Source organism: Schistocerca cancellata, chromosome 8 (genome assembly GCF_023864275.1).
Source record: "Schistocerca cancellata isolate TAMUIC-IGC-003103 chromosome 8, iqSchCanc2.1, whole genome shotgun sequence".
NCBI lineage: Eukaryota > Metazoa > Arthropoda > Insecta > Orthoptera > Acrididae > Schistocerca > Schistocerca cancellata.
The window spans coordinates 414,008,817-414,031,452 of record NC_064633.1 but is presented as its reverse complement, the minus strand read 5'-3'; the positions used below and the strand labels follow the sequence as shown (position 1 = coordinate 414,031,452).

The window sequence follows — 22,636 nt, the reverse complement described above, 5'->3', positions numbered from 1 at the left end:
ACCTGACTCTGGGAATCGTGAAAGTTTACTACTGTGGCAGCGACCAGCTATCACCATTCGAGTTAATGAGATATTGCAGGTTGTCTTAATGATGTAGGTGCGGCGGAAGATAACCCAACGACGTCTGATTCTTCCCACCTGCTGTTGAACAAGAAATGGTCATGTTCCATGACTACTGGATGTGGCAACAGGCAACATACCCTTATTTCTCTGTAACGTCCCTGTGTTTGCCATGAATTGGTGTGTGTGTGTGTGTGTGTGTGTGTGTGTGTGTGTGTGTGTGTGGTCATCAAACCCCTTTTCAGTGTTATTCCTTTAAGCTACACACTGAAATGTGTGGCTCACTAGCCAACATTCTACCTGCAATTCCTAAATCAGCTGCTCATAGCTCCCACCTGCAATATCCTCATTAGATTAACATGCCTCTGTTCAACCCACTTCCTTGACGTATCTCATATCCTTCTGATAATCCCATAGCAAAGCTTGTCCTAGCCTCTCTCCCTATAGCTACAAACCTTACATGGATATCAGATTATAAAAGAATTTTGTTGAAGACCTTTCTTATAAAATACACTATGTGAGCAAAAGTATCCAGACACCCCCAAAAACATACGTTTTTCATATTAGGTGCATTGTGCTGCCACCTACTGCCAGGTACTCCATATCAGCGACCTCAGTAGTCATTAAACATCGTGAGACAGCAGAATGGGGTGCTCTGCAGAACTCACAGACTTCGAACATCATCAGGTGATTAGGTGTCACTTGTGTCATACGTCTGTACGCAAAATTTATACACTATTAAACATCCATAGGTCCATGGTTTCTGATGACAGTGAAGTGGAAATGTGAAGGGACACGTACAGTACAAAAGCGGATAGGTCGACCTTGTCTGTTGACTGAAAGAGACCGCCAACAGTTGAAGAGGGTTGTAATGCGTAATAGGCAGACATCTATCCAGACCATCACACAGGAAATCCAAACTGCATCAGGATCCACACAAGTACTTTGACAGTTACGCAAGAGGTGAGAAAACTTGGATTTCATAGTTGAGCAGCTGCTCATAAGCCACACATCACACCAGTAAATGCCAAACACCACCTCGCTTGGTGTAAGGAGCGTGAACACTGGACGACTGAACAGTGGAAAAACGTTGTGCGGAGTGACGAATCACAGTACACAATCTGACGATCGGATGTCAGGGTGTAGGTACCATGAATGCCCGGTGAACATCATCTGCCATCGTGTCTAGTGCCAACAGTAAAATTCGGAGGTGGTGGTGGTGTCATGGTGTGGTTGTGTTTTTCATGGAGGAGGCTTGCACCCCTTGTTATTTGTGCTATCACAGCACAGATCCACACTGATGTTTTAAGCAACTTCTTGCTTCCCACCATTGAAGAGCAATTCGGGGATGGTAACTGCATCTTTCAACATGATCGAGCTCCTGTTCATATTGCACAGCCTGTGGCAGAGTGGTTACATGACAATAACATCCCTGTAATGGACTGGCCTGTACACAGTCCTGACCTGAATCCTATAGAACACCTTTGGGATGTTGTGAAAAGCCGACTTTGTGCCAAGCCTCACAGACTGTCATTGATACCTCTCCTCAGTGCAGCACTCTATAGAGAATGGGCTGCCATTCTCTAAGAAACCTTCCAGCACCTGATTATGCCTGCGAGAGTTGAAGTTGTCATCAAGGCTGAAGGGTGGGCCAACACCATATTGAATTCCAGCATTAGCGATAGAGGGCGCCACGAACTTTTAAGTCACTTTCAGCCATGTGTCCAGATACTTCTGATCACATAGTGTACATACTATAAAAGATCTTAGTGAACTGGTGGGCTCTTATGACATATTTTATTAAAGACAACTGTAGAAGATTTGATGTTTAACACTGTTCCACTCCCAAGGCCTGCACAAAAATAAGAGCCATCAGTCAAACTCATCTGTTGATATGTAACCTCTACTCAACTTTCTACATTAGTAAGTGGACCCTTGTGGGCAACAATTATTTTATTTGTCTATTTCCTCATTACCACCACACACAAAAAAATTGGTACAGGATAATCTAACAATGGAAAATTCAGGAAGGAATTTAACAATGTCATGATACGGAAAGTTGCTACTCACCATAGGCGGAGATGCTAAGTCACAGACAGGCACAACAAAAAGACTGTCACAAATAAAGCTTTTGGCCAGTGAGGCCTCCATGAAAAATAAGACCACACACACACACACACACACACACACACACACACACACACACACACACACACACAAAAGTCACAGGCAACTGAAGCTACACTCAATGTGGCTTCAGTTGCCTAAGACTGTAGTAGTAGTAGTAGTGTGTGTGTGTGTGTGTGTGTGTGTGTGTGTGTGTGTGTGAGATATAATGTCCAGGGATATTATAACATACATACTGTTGTGAATTGGCAGGAGCCAATTCACGGAGTTTGAAGGAAGCCGAAAGGCACGCGTTTAAGCTCGCGCAGGCTGGCGTGAGGTCTGGAAAATGACAAGGAATTATAGTAGCCAAAAATAGTACATAGCTTCTGGAATACTTAACTTTAATCCATAATTGGAGAACATCGGTCTGACGGTACAGGCATCACAAGTTAAATAGCAAAGGATAAATGGCGCCTTGCTAGGTCATAGCAAATGACGTAGCTGAAGGCTATGCTAACCATCGTCTCGGCAAATGAGAGCGTATTTGTCAGTGTAGCTTCGCTAGCAAAGTCGGCTGTACAACTGGGGCGAGTGCTAGGACGTCTCTCTAGACCTGCCGTGTGGCAGCACTCCGTCTGCAATCACTGACAGTGGCGACACGCGGGTCCGACGTATACTAGCGGACCGCGGCCGATTTAAAGGCTACCACCTAGCAAGTGTGGTGTCTGGCGGTGACACCACACATACCACATTTTTAAGCCAATGTTACTAATCCACTATAGAAAGGTAACCACCAATTTGAATGTACCTTATATGATTTTAATACTGGAGGAAAAGAAATTAACATATTATTTGCTACGCAAAGGGAGAAGAGGCGTGTTTGTGTGTTTCAAAACGCTATCTCCGTTGGTGGTGTTAGTACATTTGCACCACTCAGTGTCATGCCGCTACATAATTTTATTTGAGAATTAAGAAAATGATGACTGTATATTTTGTAATGTATGTTAATGGTCACTTTACTCAACATGAGTGGGAGGAAAAAACAATCTGTTATGGTCGATGATCAGTTAGGAAAAAACATCGCAGATACTGTGATCTTGACAGTCTTTTTTCCAATTGCTCATATGTTACTGGTAGTTGCAACTATTCTGTTATGTGATGCCTGAATGATATGTGCCAACAGCAGAGCCACCTACCAGAGAACCTGGACCAAAGACGCTGCTGCAACATTAAAGACATTGTGCCCAAAACTCTAGCCACATAATGGCACCGTTCATGCAAATATTGTGAAGAATTAGTATATGCTCCTTAATGAGATTATCACTCTGCAGCAGAGTGTGCACTGATATGAAACTTCCTGGCAGATTAAAACTGTGTGCCGGTCTGAGACTCGAACTCGGGACCTTTGCCTCTCGCGGGCAAGTGCTCTGCCAACTGAGCTACCCAAGCACGACTCACGCCCTGTCCTCACAGCTTTACTTCTGCCAGTACCTCGCCTCCTACCTTCCAAACTTTACAGAAGCAGGAGAGCTTCTGTAAAGTTTGGAAGGTAGGAGGCGAGGTACTGGCAGAAGTAAAGCTGTGAGGACGGGGCGCGAGTCGTGCTTGGGTAGCTCAGTTGGCAGAGCACTTGCCCGCGAGAGGCAAAGGTCCCGAGTTCGAGTCTCAGTCCGGCACACAGTTTTAATCTGCCAGGAAGTTTCATATGCTCCTTAGTTTATAGAAAATGGTCTAGGCAAGTCTTCATTCTGTGTGCATAGTCAGAGCCATACTTGGGAATTCAGTTATCTACAAGACTGCCTGATCCGTGTAAATATGAGAGAAGATAGTAAAGGGAGGGTATTTTCATTCTCAGCCATTTCCCACATTTTTTTTTTTTTTTAAAGGTTAGAGTTAAGATAGTAAATAAGAGATGGAACAATTAGCCGAATTTGACCGAACAGCACAACAATCGATACATAAGTTTAGTCTGAATAAAGGTACACATAGTCCAAGGAGCAGTGTTTCCTAATTTGTACAGAGGAAAAGTATTGATTACTGCAGAAGTTACAATTTTTTAAAAGTTGATAAACTTAACTGAAGGTGACTATAAATTAATGTCAATCAAATGCATTGAGAACATAATGGAAAAGAAAGCAGTCAGATGAAAAGTAGATTATAAGATAACATTTTTATGGTGCAACTGGCTGTGACAGGACATCTCAGTGTCAAAGATATTACGATCAAACATCTATCCATTATTTCATACAAAATAAGAGTTGTTAAGTGAGGTACCGAGGCCACATTGCACCTAGTGTACCACACGAGAAAAAGTAATAGCACCATAAAACTATTAATCTGTAGTGGGTGGAATTAAAACAAGTATAATGATTCAAATACAGTTGCAATTATTCCCACAGGGGTATCAGATACTGATACATTAGAGCTGTACAGGTCGTGAGGCACATTTGACTTTTACCATCACACCTGTTTTAAGGAGTCAGAAGTACAGGACAAGAAAAATACGGTATCTGATAGCAAGTGCATCATCAGGCAACCATCTCACTCTCATGACCCACTCTCCAGCCAAAAGCTGGACAACAGAATTGAGTAAAATGCCGTTACCATATATTTTGTCTTCTCTCGTGCATTGGGTTGCCCATTCACAGAAATTAGTAAATTGCTATCTGTATTCCCACAACCAGTGGAGAAGAGCCTGTGCTTGTTTCATGTCTTGTGCATCTGTTCCTATGGCATCCTACATGTGACATGAAGCATTAAGGTAATAATACGTCTGTGAAGTGTTCCTCAAATCATTCAGAAAATTTGCAGAAGATGTAGTTCACCTGTAGATTACTTAAGACGAACAAAGGCAAGCAAATAATTAGACAGTACATTCCTGTATTGTTTGCCAGTGAGACATAATGGAATGGGTATCATTTCACTACATCTAAACATCTCCCATTAGATAATGCCTCCACCAACTACCTTAGCGATATCCTGTTGATAAGCAGAATTCCTCACCTTACCATAGGTTTCTGACCTACTCATGCCCTGGCAAAGCATACTTTAACTTGTCAATCCGGATGACCTATTTCTCTGCTATGGGAATTCAATGGTTGTGTGCTTATACCCATACTAATCTCTCTAATGTGTTGAGTAAGCAGAGGCATGCAAGTAGGAGGTGGTTTTTATTCCCTATAGCAGGAAGGTTGTTCTGGATGGTATGTCACATACTGGTTGGTTTTACCTAACTCTGAATCTATTAATGAAGCTTCACTGCAGTCTCTTTATTCAATTTTATAACACAGTGAAGTCAATAATAACCACTGCCATCAGCCTATGACGACCTTTGCTTTGGCTGAGACTGTGTTCACTGAATTTGAGTACTTGTAGTATTTCCTCATTTGAGAGGCACATGGGAAGCTCAGTCCTTGCACAACCACGGGAGGGGGGCGTCCCATTTGTTATTCATGATCAAAACTACTGATACTGTATGTCTTGCTCAGTGTGCACCTCAACAGCTCCACTGACAGTAAGTGGGAGGTCTGATTACACCCCATTCAAATGACATACAAAATAATACCTTTCAACATGGCAACAGAAGCTAGCCCCCCATCCCGCTCCAAATATATCTCCAACCCCACCCCACCACACAGCAGCTCTCTCTCTCTCTCTCTCTCTCTCTCTCTCTCTCTCTCTCTCTCTCTCTCTCTCTCCTCCCCCCCCCCCCCCCCCCCATTCTACAGATTAGTGTATTTAAGAGGGCTAACCAGAAAGTAACACACATCAGAGGTGGGCAGGGCTATAGCCACCATCTTGTGCTGTAACATACCTACACTCAGTATGTATCCAGTGGTGGCAGTGTGTGGGCTGTATGTCTGTTACTTTTTTTCTGTACATGTTAAAATGTGCGCTATAACAGATATCCTACCACTTACGAGGGGCGTTCAGGGATTACATTTTTGTGGGCAAAAAACAGCAAACCAATTGAAATTTATTGTGACCTCTGTAATGTGCACAGAAATGGAATAACAAGGAAAGCCGAGTGAGGCAATGGTGTATTGACTTAAAAAATTGACATACCAAAGTCCACGATGAGGATCAGAGTGGTAAGCCTGGCCTTGTGACTGACAAACCAGTGATGAAAATGAACAACAAAATTTAAAAAAATTATCATTTCACGAATATGAACCTTTCATAACATTGTCCCCAAATTTCACAGAGTTTGATGCATGAAATTGTGGCAGAGAAGCTTGGTTAACACAGTTTGTACTAGATGGGTTCTTAAAATCCTAACGGAAGACCACAAAAAACAAAGATTAGCTGCAGCACTGACCATCGTTGAAGATTATGAGAGAAATGGTAACGAAATTATTGGTGGTATCATAACTGGGGATGAGATTTGAGTAAAGAATGTCAACTGTGAAACAAAAAGGCAGTTGATGGAATGTGGACACACATAGAAACCAAGGAAGTGTTTGCAAATGCTATCAGCAAGAAAGATCATAGCTACTGTGTTTTGGGACTCTAAGCGTGCCATTCTCGTTGACTTCCTTGAACACGGCACAACAATTAACTCAGAAGTATTGTCCAACACAGACAAATTTAAGGCAGACAATAAAAAACAAACTTAGTGCAAAAGTCATTTTTTCATGACAACAACCGTCCACACAGCCAATCATACCAGAGAGCCACAGTTTTGGATGGGAGACGTCTGATCATCCACCACACAGCCAGGATTTGGTGCCAAGTGACTACCACGTCATTCCAGCAATGGAGGCATGGCTCACTTCACAACACACTGATACTGATGCCGAACTGCATGCCAGTATGAACCAGTCGTTGCGATTGCAGGTGACAAATTTCTAGAGACGGTACTGAAAAACTTAGGTACGATAAGTGCCTCAATTTGAATGGCAATTACATAAAAAACTAGCTTAAGAGTGTACCTTTAAATTGTAAACAATAAAATTTATTTCTCCTTATTGTTAATTCTTTATTTCAAAATGTCTGCTACTCTCTGGATAGCCCTCATACACATGGATATAAAACAGTTAAGTGGGGCTACAATAGCTTAAACTTTGAAGTCGTGAGGGGAAGAGCTAGCAAGACGAGACATGAAATGATCCAAAACAAAACAACTGACACAAGCTGTAAGTTACAAGTCCTAAAGTCAACGAGGAGACAAAAATTATAAAAAAAAACATACAGAGTGTGTGATGCAGAATTCTTATACAGCACAGGAGCTCCACACTGATGACTTTAAACCAATGTACCATTCATCATGCCACAACGCCTCTTGGTTGAAGCTGAAAGCTACTCATTAGTATTAAGTTCTGATTTTTCTTGACACTCCTATTAGCTCTAAGCTCTGGATCCAGAAATTTCTAGTGTTTCCAGGTTTTAATGCATGTGTAACACTAACAATATCTTTCTTTCCACCACTGGAAAGACATGGTTATCAACTTTGTAAGTAGCCACAAATGTGCAGGTTTATGGGTTAAAATGGACAAGGGCTCTTGCGCATAACTCAACCATTTTTATGGGCTTCCCATAATAAGTATAGCTTCAGCAAACATTTTTAGCGTATTAAATAAAAGGAAAAGTTTTTAGAATCCCCCCACCAAGTATCATAAAATACAAGACTGTGAAATAAGCTGAATTCCTTTTTTAATTATTTACAACTAAATTTCAAAGAAAACGATCAAATATGTGTTCTGCAGAAAATTGAAGTATGGAGATACAGAATTCAGATGATGATCTAATCTGGCAATGCTTTCCAAAGAATATGAAACAATGCCACAAGAGAATAAGAGAGAGAAAGTAAATGATGGCGGTCTTCATAAATGAAACAACGGAATTCAAACTTATAAAAAGGGAAAAGCTTTGAAACCCCTCCATGTGCATCAACTGAATTATAAAATCACACACTAATCCACAATGCAAAAATCCACTTATTAACTCAAAATAATAAAAACAAAGCTTACTGCATCTGTGTTGTCAATGAATGGATCTGTTTCATCATATCCTGCACCCAAATCAACGTAATCAACATATCTGCCATGTTTCTTACGGCCAACTCCCTGCAAATAAAAAAGAAAACCATCTTAATTCTGATATATGGAGGAAAGATCAGTTAACTACATTTTAATAGATCACAATTGTACACACTAACTGCCAGATACTACTAAGGGGAATTTCTGGAAGAGAAAAAAGAAAATAGAAGAAAGAAGAACTCCAGTATCAAAGTTTATAAAATTTCAATTACAACAAGCCTTTCGAGCAACTGTTTTCTCACTGTTACTATTAACCACATTTTTCTCCCAAATAATACAGCTCCAAAAAATTAATAAAAATCCAAAGATATATTCCCATTACTGTCAAAATTTCCGAATTACCCCCCCCCCCACCTTTATTTCCAGGCGCACATGATATCAGCCCATCCTATCAACCTACCCCCTCTTCCCAGCCCAACTGCATATACACCGCCTTCAACTATTCTCAAGACCTCATCTTGGTGTTAATGTTCATAAGCAATAAAATGAGGAATGACTAGACCTTATTATTATTTAAAATCCAAGATGCATTTACTCATAAAATACACATGAAGTCTACATTATTCCTGTTCTTACTGAAGACTTGGACACTGTTTATTACCAAGAAAGAACTATGAAGTTATTAGTCATGATTTTAGTGCACTGCCTGTACAAACCTGTACCTCACACAACGTGGATGGTGTGCATTTATTATAATTCCCTACTGCTGAACTATAGTTGATGTGGACCCAACAAAGAACTAATAAAGACAACTCAAATTTATTGAGTGGAATGAATTTTCTGATTAATTCTGTCAAGCACGAATTTATTTTTTGTACATATTGGGAAGACACCTAACAACAATGCATATCTTCCATGCTCAGCAAACATTGTGTTTACTGGGAGGGCACAAAAAAGTAATATTGCTTGTTGTGGTGTGGCTATAAACGCTCTGTGGACTGTAGCATTCTGGCATGGAGGAGTGTTGAATTCCTTGGTGTTTGACAACAATGGTAAGAGAGCTATTGGCTGTTTGGCAATATATACTGATGACTAAGAGCAAACAAATTTTGAATAGTCAACTGACTTAAGGAAAATTTTATTTTTAATGAATGGTGATGATACACATGACTGTGTTGATTAGGTGTTTACTGCAACTGAGATATGCAGGACATGAAGTTCTAGTTTGTGGTTGTAGTAAAATAAATACACAAATAAATAAATAAAGAACCACATATACACTGCACGAAAACAACATTTCACAACAAAAGCAACACAATACGCCTCATCAGATATACATATAAATGTGATTTTACACAAAAGAAATAAAGGAAAAGAAAGCAGAAATAAAAGCATCACACAGAAACAAAAAAATAACAATCTGGTAACAGATTTAACTTTACAATGTAGTGTAAAAACACGTATTCCATGTTACTTAAGGTATTTGGTTAAGTACAAGCAGTACAGTGGAGGGTCAACTCTGTAACTAACAAATCTACAGAGCAAATAGCTATATTGTAGGCTTAATGAATTCTCATGCATACGAGGACTACTACACAATTAAATAACCACAAATCAAGCAATGATTTATATATATATATATATATATGTGGATATAATAGAGGGAAACATTCCACGTGGGAAAAATATATCTAAAAACGAAGATGATGTGACTTACCAAACTAAAGCACTGGCAGGTCACACAAACAAACACAAACACACACACAAAATTCAAGCTTTCACAACCAACGGTTGCTTCATCAGCAAAGAGGGAAGGAGAGGGAAAGACGAAAGGATGTGGGTTTTAAGGGAGAGGGTAAGGAGTCATTCCAATCCCGGGAGCGGAAAGACTTACCTTAGGGGGAAACAAGGACAGGTATACACTCGCACACACACCCGTATCCAACCGCACATACACAGACACAAGCAGACATTTGTAAATTTACATTCCTACTCTCTGCTGGAAATATCACTTTGCCACAAAGAAAAATGATCCTAATCCTACACCTAATGATCCAAATCCCCAAGACACTACCCAAATTGAACCCTGCCTGGAACAGTTCCGTCCTCCGTCACAGCGCAACCCACCTCCTCTTCCTAAAAATCACCCTCTCCAAACCTTCCAGGAATTTCTCACTTCCAGCCTTGCCTCTCAATCCTCCTTAAAAAAACCTTAATCCTACTCCCAACATCACCACTGCTGAAGCCCAGGCTAACAAGGGTTCCACGACCGTGGTACTTTATTGCCGGGAGGGACTGTATCAGCTTTCAGACAACACCACATACAAAGTTTGCCAAGGTAATCCCATTCCTGATGTCCAGGCGGAGCTTCAAGGAATCCTCAGAACCTTAAGCCCCCTACAAAACCTTTCACCTGACTCCATCAACCTCCCGACCCCACCTACACCCCGCACCCCTACCTTCTACCTAAAATTCACAAACCCAATCATCCCGGCCGCCCCATTGTAGCCGGTTACCAAGCCCCCACAGAACGTATCTCTGCCTACGTAGATCAACACCTTCAACCCATTACATGCAGTCTCCCATCCTTCATCAAAGACACCAACCACTTTCTCGAATGCCTGGAATCCTTAACCAGTCTGTTACCCCCGGAAACCATCCTTGTAACCATTGATGCCACTTCCTTATACACAAATATTCCGCACATCCAGGGCCTCGCTGCAATGGAGCACTTCCTTTCACGCCGATCATCTGCCACCCTACCTAAAACCTCTTTCCTCATTAGCTTAGCCAGCTTCATTCTGACCCACAACTACTTCACTTTTGAAGGCCAGACATACCAACAATTAAAGGGAACAGCCATGGGTACCAGGATGGCCCCCTCATACACCAACCTATTCATGGGTCGCTTAGAGGAAGCCTTCTTGGTTACCCAGGCCTGCCAACCCAAAGTTTGGTACAGATTTATTGATGACATCTTCATGATCTGGACTCACAGTGAAGAAGAACTCCAGAATTTCCTCTCCAACCTCAACTCCTTTGGTTCCATCAGATTCACCTGGTCCTACTCCAAATCCCATGCCACTTTCTTTGATGTTGACCTCCATCTGTCCAATGGCCAGCTTCACACGTCCGTCCACATCAAACCCACCAACAAGCAACAGTACCTCCATTATGACAGCTGCCACCCATTCCATATCAAACGGTCCCTTCGTGGCAAACGAATCTGCTCCAGTCCGGAATCCCTGAACCATTACACCAACAATCTGAAAACAGCTTTCGCATCCCGCAACTACCCTCCCGACCTTGTACAGAAGCAAATAACCAGAGCCACTTCCTCATCTCCTCAAACCCAGAACCTCCCACAGAAGAACCCCAAAAGTGCCCCACTTGTGACAGGATACTTTCGGGACTGGATCAGACTCTGAATGTGGCTCTCCAGCAGGGATACGACTTCCTCAAATCCTGCCCTGAAATGAGATCCATCCTTCATGAAATCCTCCCACTCCACCAAGAGTGTCTTTCTGCCGTCCACCTAACCTTCGTAACCAAGAGTGTTATCCCTATGAAATCCCCAAACCACCTTCCCTACCCTCTGGCTCCTACCCTTGTAACCGCCACCAGTGTAAAACCTGTCCCATGCACCCTCCCACCATCACCTACTCCAGTCCTGTAACCCGGAAGCTCTACATGATCAAAGGCAGAGCCACGTGTGAAAGAACCCACGTGATTTACCAACTGACCTGCCTACACTGTGAAGCTTTCTATGTGGGAATGACCATCAACAAACTGTCCATTCGCATGAATGGACACAGGCAGACAGTGTTTGTTGGTAATGAGGATCACCCTGTGGCTAAACATGCCTTGGTGCACGGCCAGCACATCTTGGCACAGTGTTGCACCATCCGGGTTATCTGGATTCTTCCCACTAACACCAACCTGTCAGAACTCCGGAGATGGGAACTTGCCCTTCAGTATATCCTCTCTTCTCGTTATCCGCCAGGCCTCAACCTCCGCTAATTTCAAGTTGCCGCCGCTCATACCTCACCTGTCTTTCAACAACATCTTTGCCTCTGTACTTCTGCCTCGACTGACATCTCTGCCAAAACTCTTTGCCTTTACAAATGTCTGCTTGCGTCTGTGTATGTGCAGTTGGATATTGGTGTGCGCGCGCGAGTGTATACCTGTCCTTTTTTCCCCCTAAGGTAAGTCTTTCCGCTCTCGGGATTGGAATGACTCTTTACCCTCTCCCTTAAAACCCACATCCTTTCATCTTTCCCTCTCCTTCCCTCTTTCCTGATGAAGCAACCGTTGGTTGCAAAAGCTTGAATTTTGTGTGTCTATCGACCTGCCAGTGCTTTCGTTTGGTAAGTCACATCATCTTTGTTTTTAGATATATTTTTCCCACGTGGAATGTTTCCCTCTATTATATATATGTGTGTGTGTGTGTGTTTTATTTTTTTAAATGTAACAAGGACGTCACTCCTCCAAAGAGGAATTAGGTTTATACTGAACTGAGCACCGTATCAAAAATTGCTAGCATATTTAACAGTTGAAACGACAAATGGGGAAAGCTGCCACTGACGTAAAGATGAAACTGGACAAGAAGGACATTTAAAGAAATCACTGCACAACTGAGTTAATTTTTCATGTCATCAACCTACATTTCATAACTGGTCACAATTTCCCCTCATTCTGTGATGAGAATACAATGGGAATTTTATTTTTGCAGAAACAACTGCACCAAATACTTATCTGATTGAAAAAATAGATCTGGGAAGGAGGTGGGAAGTCATGTCAAAAACTTCAGGTATGATTCATCCAACAGTACAGTTATTACCACTGATATTAAGATACTAGCTGTTACCCATAGCTCTGCTCGTGGATCAGTAGTTTTGTTATTATGAATGGTGGTGAGTAAGTAAGCTACTGCACATGCAATAATGTCAGCTGCCTTCATGTATCTGCCTTTACAGTTAAGCATAGCTCACCAAGGCCACCCCCACCCACCACAACTGTCCTAAGACACGATGATATGGCACACACAGTGTCACTGCCAAGTGGTGCATGTGGAGAGGCATCAGCAGGAGTGTGCATCTCTGCACTGTTACTGAAGTTTTTATACATTACACAATGAACACATCATGAACATAATTTTTAAACTTCTTAACACGGTTTATGTTCACTGACATAATAAAAGGTATTCAGTTCCCTACTTCAACCTCTTAGGGGTCAACCTTTCTTTTTTATTTCTAAAAATATAGCCTATGTTCTTCCACAGTGTTCAAACTATCTCCATACCAAATTTCATCAAAACTGGTTCAGCAGATCAGACAAGAAAATTTAATGGGCAGAGTTACTACAACCTTTAATAACATTAGTATGGGTGTCTGCATTAAGCACGATTAATAAAGTATAAGTGGTTCTGCCGAGATCCCAACACTTCTTCCCAATTGGTGCACATTATGGCAACAAAAATTGAGAAAAATGAAGGTCAAACCCAAAAGAGGACAAAAAATTAATCCTGTCAGAAAGTCCGAAAGAAAGTAAATAGAGTAGAGACGTAAACGATAGAACATTTTCATGATGTCTTGCATGTTTAATTGATTGGGAAAGATGACAGTGGCAAAAGTGCTATTATTGTAGACAATCAATGGTTAAGGAGCCAACAGCAACACTCATCAACACGTAAAGCATCACACACAAGAAAACATGAACTATGTGAATATGAAAAATGGAAATTAAAAAAAAAATGAGGGTGAGAGAGAGAGAGAGAGAGAGAGAGAGAGAGAGAGAGAGAGATTCAGTCTCTTTAGTTTACACAGCAGTAGAATGCTGAAGATTGCCTTAGTGGCAGGACAGAGACATTTGTGGTCCAGGTGTGGACAAAATTGTAAATTGCCATCTTAATTCTGATGTATCACTTATTTTGGCTTGTGAGCTACAGGATTGAAAATAGTTTTACTCGATAAAACCCCGCACCTTTCCCAGAACTTGTGAAGCCTTAGGAATTTGTGTAAACAACTGTGACATGGTGCCTAAGCTGCAAGTTTATGTGGCTTGGAGACTGGCTGTACTAACTGTGGAAGACACCTGTTGCCTGTAGAAGATCATCCACTGAAGTGACAGTGAGAACAGACATAGGGTATTATTTAAATCGTTGGTATTCGAAGGAAACACTGACTGTCCGAAGAGGAATCATTATTTTACCACCAACCTAAGTGAGAGAATTTTCACAGCTTTTGGGCAGGCTTGTACAGACCTGTTATGTTGCCAGACATTGATGTCTCCTATCTTCTGATGTTGCCTCTCTCATGTATCCAAGTGCAAGGTGCTGTTCAAGTGCCCGCAGTAGCTTTCTTATAAAAGATACCACCATTTTGGTGAAAACTACCACCTTCTTAACAAAATGTAGTAATACTCAACAGAACTGACAGGAAAAATCTTCTATACTTGTGCATAATCACTAGCTAAATAGTATCTCTCGTCTGTCCTTCCATCACACACGAAATTAATAATGAACATTAAACACTCATTACTAGTATCAAGCTTCTGTGTTATTTCTGGTCTCAAAGGCTTCCTACATTTTCATTAACCTAATTAATCATTACTCGGTAAATTTTGCCACTCCTAAGGAATGTGACATTACACAGTGGTCCTTTACACTGTCAACAGCAGCAGGCAGCATGGGAGAAAAGAGAAGGGATAGGGGGCAGCAACTGAACATTTCTGTTTGCATCAGTATGGATTGTGGCATTTGAATGTCTTGCTCATTTAGAACATAGTTTACAGTGCCAGTTAAAACTGAATTTGATTTGTGCTACTTTCATCAAAAATGCCATCTCATATTGAATACACTGTTGACTGTTTTTTTAGAGCAGTCAACAGTGCCATATAATGAGGTTGGATATTCAAATTAAGTAGCACAAAACGAGTTCAGTTCTTATCTTTATGAAGTTGTTAATGTTATTTCTGCTTATTAGGTCTGATTATAGTCCTCTTCTAATATCCATTCTTGCTCTAGTGAAGAACACCCTAAGAAACTTTTGCCAGAACAAGAAAGACCTTAAATCTTGTGTGCAACATTATTTAAATAGATAAATGAATCTTTACAGCCGCCTGGTGAGGAACATGTCAGTTTGAAACTTGTAAGGAGGCTAGATGTTACTAATAAAACACATTATCAATACTAACTGCTTGCCTTTTTTTATATAAAAGACTTAACCTGCATCTTTAAAAAGCAGACTCTCCATGACATTTTTGAGAGAATTGCACACAGTACAATATATGATTTTTGCGATTATTTCTTATCACAGCCAGCAAAGCAAAGTGAACACTGCAGCGATCTGGTGGAATATATCGATGGTGAAGGTAGTTCTAGTTACTATTAACAACACAACATACTTATCTGATGTAGTCAAATCAACCTGCAACACAAAACATGGGTGATGGAATTAGTTCTCTACATATTCACACTTCAATGTGATACACTTTTTTTCCAAAAATGGGTAACTTGGTGGAGATCTTGGTTCTAGAAGTCTGCATTATGTTCAGGAAATGCAGAAGTATACAAAATAGGGAGGGGGAGGCAAAGGGGGAGGGGGAGAGAAAGCTGCCATAGTACAGCCACTCAATCATCAATCATGCTATGTAACCCACTGTATCAGCTATCTAATAGCTGAGCACTAATCAAACAATGGAAAATACAGGATGGAATGTAACAATACAAGACAAGGAAAGTTGCTACTCACCAAATAGTGGAGATGCTGAGCCGCGATAGGCACAATAAAAAGATTCACACAATCATAGTTTTCGGCCATTAAGGCCTTTGTCAGCAGTACACACACACACACACACACACACACACACACACACACACACACACAAGCGCAACTTGCACACACATCTGAAGTCTCAGAGAGCTGAAACTACACTGTAGAAGCATTATGAAATTATTAAGAACTAAATCGAACAGAGAATCATTTACTTGGTCATCGAATGTGGCACCTGTGTGGGTCTTTAATTCTAAATTGCATTCTGTTATTTTGTTTTGCGTGGACCAAATTCCAAGGGAATTGATCCACACCGTTAAGTTTCCGTGTGAAGGAGTGCCCAGCACAAAAACAGACTTATTTCTACTTTCGTTGACGAGAGAGATCTCTTTAAGAGCTTATGTTAGAAGCTAGCATCCTTTTACTGCATTTGTTGACATGCATGCATTCCATGGTGTGTGAAATATTTCATAGTTACTAATGCCTATCACCTTAATGTTTACAAACTTGGCACAGAAGCTATTCAGCTTCAAATTAGTATGTCTAATTTCTTTGTTAAGCATGACCAGTCTGGTAAGTCATACCTTCTAGAATATGTTGTTACGATGACAGCTGTGAAATGCAGGAACCACAGCATTTTAAACAGCTTCTTAATAAAGGCACTAGCTTCGTTCCTCTAGCTTTGAGAGATGAGATGAAATTGTGAAGGCAGTAGAGGATGAAGCACATAAAAAGACACCGGCCGGGGGTGGCCGAACGGTTCTAGGCGATACAGTCTGGAACCGCGCGACTGCTACGGTCGCAGGTTCGGACCCTGCCTCGGGCATGGATATTTGTGATGTCCTTAGGTTAGTTAGGTTTAAGTAGTTCTAAGTTCTAGGGGACTGATGACCTTAGATGTTAAGTCCCATAGTGCTCAGAGCCATTTGAACCATTTGAACATAAAAAGATGAAAGCTAGTTGAAATCCTTGGGTAAAACAAGAAGTATTGAATTTAATCAATGAAAAGAGAAAATATAAAAAGGCAATAAATGAAGCAGGTGAAAGGAAATACAAATGTCTAAAAAATGAGCCGGCCGGAGTGGCTGCGCGGTTCCGGGCGCTACAGTCTGGAACCGAGCGACCGCAACGGTCGCAGGTTCGAATCCTGCCTAGGGCATGGATGTGTGTGATATCCTTAGGTTAGTTAGGTTTAATTAGTTCTAAGTTCTAGGCGACTGATGACCTCAGAAGTTAAGTTGCATAGTGCTTATGAGATCAACAAGAAGTGCAAAATGGCTAAGTGGGAATGGCTAGAGGACAAACATAAGTATGTAGAAGCATATATCACTAGGGGTAAGATAGATATTACCTACAGGAGAATTAAAGAGACCTCTGGAGAAAAGAAAACCACCTAGGTATGAATATCAAGAGCTCAGATGGTAAACCAGTCCTAAGCAAAGAAGGGAAAGCAGAGAGGTGAAAGGAGTATACAGAGGGGCAGAGATGTACTTGAGGGCAATATTATGGAAATGAAGACTACATGGGGGAATATGAGAATGGAGATATGATAGTGCATAAAGAATTTGACAAAGCAGAGAAAGACTTAAGTAGAAACAAGGCCCCAGGAGTAGACAACATTCTGTTTGAGCTACAGATAGCCTTGGGAGAGTCAGCCACGACAAAACTGTTCCATCTAGTGAGCAAGATGTATGAGACAGATAACATACCCTCAGACTTCGAGAATAATATAATCTTCCAATTCCAAAGAAAGTTTAATAAGTTACGGCTGCAAAATACTTACAAACATCCTTTACAGAAGATTGGAAAAACTGGGAGAAGCCAACCTCAGGGAGGATCAGTTTGGATTCCAGAGAAATGTAGGAACATGCGAGGCAATACTGACCCTACAACTTCTCCAAAAGGCTATTTATAATTTGTACAGAAACAAGTTGCTGGTTATAAACTTATTAGTTAGTCTTGATCTCATTAAGACGAAAAACTTATTAATGTGTAGACATATTGTGGAAGTTGTTATGAAATTCAGAGGATGGAAGTAGCAACGTAAAATAAATTGCATTCAGTGTCAAAATGATTTTGATTTGTATAAATTAGTGATTCCTGGACAATTGCAAGATTTCGGAGCAGACTTTTCATGCAGAAATGAAGTAGGAGATTTTTGAAGACCTGGACGCCGCACGAAAGAAGACATGTTAACATGGTAAAGGATGAACTCTTATCTACACCATTTCCCCTTGTCAGTTACATTTTGTTATTCTCTATTCTCCTTCAAATAATTTTTGTAGTGAAAATTGGTTTGACTTTTGCTCAGAAACGGCACAAGGACCACCCCAACAATAGCTTTTCCGAATCACGAAGTCCAATAACTTTCCTGCAATACGAAGTCCGATTTGCATTTCATTCTTTCCCTTTTTTCACGGTCATTAACGATTTTAAAACCCCCTTTTATTCACCATTTCTTCCACATTTTCAACCTCTTCTTTTCTTCTCTTCTTTTTCTTCTTCTGTATTAACCACTACAAAGCAGTGGTTGAGAAGGGAGGGAGACAGGGTTGTAGCCTCTCTCCGATATTATTCAATCTATACATTGAACAGGTAGTAAAGGAAACTAAAGAAAAACTCAGAACAGGAGTTAAAATTAAAAGAGAAGAAATAGGAACTTTGAAATTTGTTGATGGTATTGTAATTCTGTCAGACGGCAAAGGACTTGGAAGAGCAGTTGAATGGAATATAAGTTTAACATTAACAAGAGCAAAACAAGGATAATGGAATGTAGTCGAATTAAGTCAGCTGAGGCTGAGGGGATTAGACAGGAAATGAGGCACTTAAAGTAGTAAATGAGTTTTGCTATTTGGGTAGCAAAATAACTGATTATGGTCGATGTAGAGAGGATATAACATGTAGATTGGCAATGGCAAGACAAGCATTTCTGAAGAAGAGGAATTTGTTAACAGTGAGTACAGGTTTAAGAGTAAGGAAGTCTCTTCTGAAAGTTTTTGTATGGAGTGTAGCTATGTATTGAAGCTTCTGAAATGTGGTGCTAAAGAAGAATGCTGAAGATTAGATGGGTAGATTGCATAACTAATGAGGAGGTACCAAACAGAATTCGGGAGAAGAGAAATTTGTGGTACAACCTGACTACAAGAAGGGATCGGCTGATAGGACACATTCTGAGGCATCGAGGGATCACCATTTTGGTACCGGAGGGAAGCATGGGGGCTAAAAATCGTAGAGGGAGACCAAGAGATGAATACTGTAAGCAGATTCAGAGGGATGTAGGTTGCAATAGTTACTCAGACATGGAGAAGCTTGCACAGGATAGAGCAGTACCGAAAGCTGCATCAAACCAGTCTTTGGACTGAAGACCACAACAAGAGTTTCTTGTCAATCACTTTGGAGCAATTTCCCTGTATTATTCAATGGAATGCCAATCATGGCACTAGAAGTTTGAAATCAATTGCTATTTGATATAATTTCCCGTGACTCACTGAGTGAGTAGCGAGCGAGTTTAATTTTTCAGTTCACAGTGATAAAATGTGTGTTTACAACATTAACTGCATGTTTTCAATATGAAAAACATTGCGGGTGGGGTCATGAACAATCTGCATTTGATGTTAATCTCAATTTACAGCTGAATTAAACTCTTTATTTCTTTATTATACTTAAATAATGTAACATACCATACCATTGTCACTTGAGTCAATAACTGCATTTTCACAAAACAGGAGAGTCATCTATTAAACCTCCACTAAACTTTGTAAGTAACTTAGGAAAATCTCTTCAGTGTATAATAGCTATATTTGTATTACCCAATATATAAAGACTGTCACGGACCAGTTATGCACCTAATGAGCATTTTGTGTGCAAAGGGCCTTAAACTGGGCTTTGGCATTTGCATCTGTACTCAAGAGAGCAGTTCTTGTTCATGTATTTAAGGTCCACTAATCGACAGACACACTAGTACTCACTGTTAAGATCTTTGCTGCAATGTACGTCGTCTTAAGGAATCACAAGCTGCAGCTCCCAGTCCGAGTGATGCTCTCAAATGTCTAAAGATGCAGCCCACTACTTCACACACTGTTATGCCAGCAAAAATTCTTGGTATTCCATGTGAACTCAAGAATCCAATGTCTGTATATGCAATAGCAAGGAAAGAGTAACCTAGATACTGACAATGACACAGATTGATCAATTGCAACCGACCTCTGAGAAGAAACGACAGATAGCAATGACAAGAAGGAATGTACTGAGACAGTGGAACAACCATGCAATGAAGGAAACTGGAATGTGGGAAAATTTGAGAACACTTCTGTGCTTTTAAAAACACTTAACTGGTAAGTGCAAAACTGCAAACAAGACCTGCAGCGAAAGTGTTCAAGCTGTATTCTGACGAAAAAATTGTAGAACCAACTGACCATGAAATGAATTGTTACTTTGAAAATTTTATTCATAAACAGACTGAAATACTGGAGGGATATTGACGCAGATGAGTTTTACAGTCAACATCTCTGGCACAACAAAGATATAATTAATCAGAAACTAGCCATCGAATCTGATTTCAGCAAACATCTGTTTTTGAACATGACAATATTAACGAGTCCTCCAAACATGACAGATTAAAAAGCTCTACACATTAAAACAGCTCTACACATTGATACTCCTCTCGGGTATGGAGCTGGATAATGCAGTGATCTTTACAATATTTCAACGGACAAACTGGTCGCCATCTTCAGGTGAGTATGCTGATGCACAATATTACTGGAATTGCGTTTCCGACAGAAATCAGCAGCTCCTTTATGCATCAAAGCCAGCCCACCATGTTTGTGCATGCAGCAACACTGCTGTTCTCGTGTGCAAGTGAAATGGTAGCACACCAGTGGAAGAAATAAGGAAGATGATGTATCACTAGCAGACACCAATTAAACGAATCCACTGGTTAAAAAAAGATCATAGTGGTCTAATATCAGATAAAATTTAATTTCATGTCTCACTTTAAGGGAAACCCTTATCCCTATTAATAATATCATCAGATAATCAAATTTTAGTAGATTCCTTTGGATCACATTGCCCTTAGCAGGAAGCAGGAATGACGATCATTTGCATCTTATTATAGAACATCAGATGTCCCTCATTCTGCCACTGTGGATTTCTCTGACTGGAACAAGTGACTGTGATGATTGTGTTCTACACATCAGACCTGAATAGTACTGACAGTTTGGCCAATATAAGCCTTCTCACAATGGCATGGAATTTTGTGTGCTCCATGTTTCCTCAGTCCCAAATCATCCTTTATGGATCCAAGAAGGGCTCTAACCTTAGCTGGCAGCATAAATACACTTTTAATGTTACATTCTTCTTACAATTCTTGAAATTTTTGAGGACATACTCCCAGCAAATTTAAAAAACAACAGATTTACAAGTATGCTCTAATGGTTCACTTGACAGTCTGAACTGAGGAGAATGACATATATGCTGGCCAGCATAACCATTCGGTTTAAAAACAACTTCAAAGATGATCCAATTCCTGTGTCAAATTTTCTGAACCGGAAATGGCATAATCTCTCTTCGCCAAAGTCCTCAAGATCCTTGTGCATTGGTTTTGTACTAGACATCTGGCGACAATAAGATAATGATCAGTAAGTGTGGGTTTACGATATAAGATTATGCCCCAAAGTCATTTCTGTGAACGAAAACATCAAGAAAAGAAAGTTTCCCACCCTTTTCAACCCCCATTGTAAATTTGATACTAGGATGAAGACAATTAAAATTATTTACAAAAAAGATTCAAGGCGTCAATTCCACGAGGCCAAACCATAAAAATATCAGCAATGTACCTCCAAAAATAGGTAGGTTTAAGGAACAAAGTCCTTAGAGCCTTGTCTTCAAAGTCTTCCATAAGAAGACTGGCAATTATAGGGGAAAGAGGACTCCTCATGGTCACTCCATCAATTTGCTGAAAATATGTATCATTAAATAAGAAACATGTCTATGTCAGAATATGGCGAGACAATTTGGTTGTTTTATTGTCAAGTGCCTCACCAATTAACAACAGGTGTGCTTCAAGAGGAACCTCGCTAAAAAGTAACAACGTCAAAGATAGACAGTAAGTCGAAAGGACCAAGGCACACAAATTTTTCAGCAGCCGGATAAGATCCATTGAATTAAAAAATGTGATGCTCACATTTTCCAATGCAACGGATGGGAACAGTTGCTAAATATTTGGTCAGATTGTTCCAGCCAGAGAAATCCACAGTTGCAAAATATAAGATGATGTATAATGAGATGCAAACGATTGCTCCTGGTTCCTGCTACTGGGAATGTATTCCAAAGGAATCCACCGAAATCCAAATTTCAGATAATATTATTAATAGGGATAAGAGTTTCCTTTTAAGATATGGAATTCGATTTTATTTTACATTAAACAACAATGGTTTTTATTTCAATCAGAGTATTCCTTTAATTAATGGTCACTGCTGATATATTATTTTGCCTATTTCTTCCACTGGTGCACAACCAGTTTACTTATGCTTGAGAGCAGCAGTGCTAATGCTCATGCTCATGCTCATGCTCATGCTCATGCAGTAGGCTGCCAGCGGTGTATAAAGATGCCACTGGCTCTGGTGGAAACTCAGTTCCAGTGAGATCGTGCATCAGTCTATTCACCTGAAGATGACAGCCAGCTGGTCCATCAAAGTATGTCTCAAGGTGACAGTTTAC

General features: G+C 40.5%; 1 protein-coding gene across 2 annotated transcripts in view; it reads right to left on the bottom strand.

Moving 5' to 3' along the window:
* LOC126095301 (ubinuclein-2) overlaps positions 1–22,636 on the bottom strand; it is a 381,847-nt gene that overhangs the window by 267,821 nt on the left and 91,390 nt on the right. Inside the window, exon 3 of one of the 2 annotated variants that reach the window (XM_049910091.1) lies at positions 8,139–8,234. The exons of the other annotated variant lie outside the window; for it this stretch is intronic. Coding sequence (XP_049766048.1) covers positions 8,139–8,234 — 96 coding nt within the window. The remainder of the gene's footprint in view (positions 1–8,138; positions 8,235–22,636) is intronic. 2 annotated transcript variants of the gene reach the window in all.